Below are 3,767 nucleotides of genomic sequence, written 5' to 3' on the forward strand. Positions count from 1 at the left end.
CTTCAACTTTTCCAGATACTTCATAGCTTGCCTTGGGGCATCACCCTCTCTAAGCTAGAGAAGAATTGTCCTTCAATTCTGAAATTCCTCTTCCAGCATGTCAACAACAATCTGATGACATAGTCCACATACCACTCATTGATGATTATTCGCGTCCAATTTTCTTAAAGCATATTTTTTTACTGCCCCATTTCTTTCACGAACAGAAGATGCGGCTTGCTGCCTCCCCATTTGCCCAGATCCCAAGCTCACCTTGAGTCAGCGACATCACCGGCCATCTCCAACTTCCACCACCCATCATTAGCCCTTTCCAATCCACTGCATCCAAAAACAAAATCAAATCAAGAGACGCAACCAGAGTCTTGGCTCCCAAGTCTCACTGCAAACACTACCAAAGGGTTGTGCTAGTCTCCCATCTCCAATCCTTTGTGTGCTCAGGTCATACCTCGCCTCCGCCTCAACCTCCCCTCCACTGTTGCTCGCAAGCTTGGCATCACCGTGTCACCTTTGTCCACACCGACGTGTTCTCCTTCGATGCCCATGGAGAAGGCCACCAAGAACCACCGTGAGGAGCCCCTTGTGGACCAAAATGACCGTGTTGCCTCGGCGAAACCCCCCTCGCTTCAACCAGCTCTTGTGGTGTGGGGAGAGGGGCATTGTGCTTTACACCACCACACTCTGGCGTCCTGGAGGAGCTATGGGATGCTCGGCAAGAAGGTTGTGCTGAGGTTCTCATGCTCTAGAGAGAGAGAGAAGAGGGGGGGGGGGTCACATGAGGCTAGAAGAGTTATTTGACACCATTGATGAAAGCAATTCATGGGAGAATGGACAGTGATGATACACTTCTTTGTCATGGTATGGACATAATGCCCTGTTTAAAAAATGGTGCATTACAAATCTGAAAGGATGCTGCAGCAAGAAACTTGGCTTTTTACTATGTTTCAGTGTGGCCCAATTAATGGTGTTTGGAACAGTTCACCAATCTTAGTTTTTTTTCTTTTCTTTTGCTGTGCGTTAACTGATGGTCATACTTGTGATATCCTTCATTTAATCAAGGAAAGTTAAGGTCAAATAATTAGAGTTTTCGTTTTTGCTGTTATGCAGTTGCTAATGCTACAGTTCTTTCTTGTAGCCTGGCCAGAATTTGGAAGAGAATAGGCAAGTGGTGATGCAGGAGTTTCAGTTGCCAGTTTCACAGGGAAATAATCAGCCCGCCCATTTCAATAGTCCACCATTTTCCAATGTGGGAGCATCTTCACCTGTTCAATCTTTTCCACTTCAGCAGTCCCAACCACATCAGATACAACAACAGTCACACATGTTTGGAAACACACACCTTTCTCATATCCAAGGAACAAACCAGGCAAATTCACAGCAGCAGGCTTATGCTATTCGCTTGGCTAAAGAGAGACACATTCAACAAATGATTCCTCAACAACAGCGCCCACTTTCTGGAGCCAGTACAGTGCCAACTGTGCAGAATGGCTCACAAATGCAACAGCAGGGCCAAGGTTCCGCAGCTAGTGTTATCCTGTCTTCACAACCACAGCATAAGCAGCAAAATCCAGGTGGTAGTTCAGTGCTTCCCAATCAGCCTGCCACCACTAAGCAAAAGAAGCAACAAGGTCAGCAGCAGTCCAGACAAAATCAACAGCAACGGAATCAAGGTACTCAACAAGCTAAGCTAATGAAGAGCCTAGGCCGAGGGAACATGATGCACCAGAGTCTGGTGGTTGCTACTCAAGCCAGTGGCATTTCTACAGCCTGTAAAAACCAAGTTCCTGATAAAAATGTGATGCAGCAGGGTACAGGGTATTTTGCTGGTAGTAAAGGATCACTTCCAACAATACCTCAACCTGGGAATCAACCTAAGATATATGTTCCCCAGATGCCTCAGTCACCGATGCAGACGCCAGATATTGGTAATCAAGGCTCAGTAAAGGGTTCTCCCAACCATACCTTGTTAGTTTCCCAACAATCTTCACTTCATTCATCATCACAATTGGCTACACAGCAGCAGCAGCAACGATACATGAACCCTTCGCAGAACAATATACAAAGATTGATTATTCAACAAAACCGCCACATGAACACAGATGGTAGGATTGAATTACCTGTTGACCAAGTACAACATAACCAGGTGATGCCATCTGCATCCCTTGCAAGGAGTACAGATTCAGGTAGCCCAGGTATTTCATCTATAACCCAGCGGAAACAAGAGTCATCCCATGATCCAACTGCAGTTGCCTCGACCTTGCAGCTTGCTAGCTCGCCTCAACATACCTTTGTTGGAAGTGATACGCTTTTGTCATCATCTAGCCAAGGCATGCTGCAAAGGCAATTGTCGGGTGGTGTGCCTATACATGGACATGACATTGGTGGCCAGCTGCAGCAACAACAATCTCGGCAGCAACTGCAGTCTCAGCAGCAGCAGCAGAGGCCTGTTCAAGGCAGTGTATACGCTCATCCTTCAAATTCTGGACCAGGATGATGATGAATTATGCTGGGTTGATAAGTCCTGCAGAGCACCCTTTCCCCTTGTAAAGTTACTGTACAGGTATCTACTATCCAAACTTGCTTCTTGATGTTAGTTACAGTTTTGTGTGAGCACACTTTGATTGTTTATCCTTCAACTAAAATGCATGACATCAAGTTATTGCCCCCCCCCCCCTCCCCCAATCACTGCATTATTTCCTCAATTTTTATGGTCCCAATTGTAACTCCTTTTTGCTTCTAATTTTTACCATCTAATTTGTTGTTGGGGCATCCATGAATGATAGAACCTTAGGCAAGGTTAAAGCACTACCTTGAACAGTTTCATTCAATAGCTAGTTTTGCAGTACTGTTGTTTTGTAGTTATCTGATAGTAGTTAGCCGTGGCCCAACATAGAAATTATTTGCTCAAGAACTAAAAAAAAACATCTTATATTTTTAGGAAATGGTAAGTCGATATGGAAAATACCCATCCCATTCACTGATGTGGTAATGTTTAGTAGATATGCTGACGAGTTGTGGTAATTTCATTTGCACTAGCATCCTTGATATGTCAGAAAATATTAATGGTGAACTTTGGTCTGTGATAAATTATCAACATTTTGTTAAATTTTCTGATCACATGTTATCTTTTGCTAGGCGTCCCTGCTACGGAAGATGCGTGGATGATAGCGCTCTTTATTCCCCAACTTTGAGCTAATTGTAGTCACCTCAGTGTCAGGTAGATAATTATTCCCGTACCATTTTGGTGCCACACTGCCACCTTCCAAGTAGTTTGACCCTAGATTGCTGGAGGTGGTTCTTGTGCGGGCAAATTCCTTTTGTTGTCGAATTGTAACCTGAAATTGGGCCCAGATGTATATTTTCCTTAGGAGGTCCATGTTGTTAGAGGTAATCCCTTTTGTATAACCTGTACATTTAGCTCACAAGTCAGTGAATGCAAAAGCCTTTCTTTGTGTCATGCCATCATGATTCTATTATTTCCATTTTCCGAAGTTCTTTGCGCCAATAAAAGGAAGCAAAACCAGACCTGGTGTTCTTTATTTTAGGTAATCTTGTTGTCTGCACAATTGCACAATCTTGTTGGCTGTTTGAATATGCTGCTGCTGCTGGTGGTGGTGGTGATTATAGAATTGTTCTTGTTTTGGCAGTCCATTGAGGAAACATTGTGATCTGTTCCTGGACTCGTGTGGCATATCATGTTTCTTTTGTGTTCACGAAGGCATGAAATGTATCTAATCTATCTTTACTCTGGGGTCCACAATTCCCCGATC

The 3,767-nt window shown here is 44.0% G+C and overlaps 1 protein-coding gene across 1 annotated transcript; it reads left to right on the forward strand.

Annotated features, from left to right (window-relative positions):
• Positions 1-763: 763 nt before the first annotated feature.
• On the forward strand, positions 764-3,449 carry LOC133905289 (chromatin modification-related protein EAF1 A-like). The gene is made up of 3 exons (XM_062347051.1): positions 764-855; positions 1,133-2,557; positions 3,133-3,449. Exons 1-2 carry the CDS (start codon positions 817-819, stop codon positions 2,489-2,491), a joined length of 1,398 nt encoding a protein of 465 aa, XP_062203035.1. The 5' UTR covers positions 764-816; the 3' UTR covers positions 2,492-2,557; positions 3,133-3,449.
• Positions 3,450-3,767: the final 318 nt, after the last annotated feature.

Source organism: Phragmites australis, chromosome 2 (assembly GCF_958298935.1).
Source record: "Phragmites australis chromosome 2, lpPhrAust1.1, whole genome shotgun sequence".
NCBI classification, from domain to species: Eukaryota; Viridiplantae; Streptophyta; class Magnoliopsida; order Poales; family Poaceae; genus Phragmites; species Phragmites australis.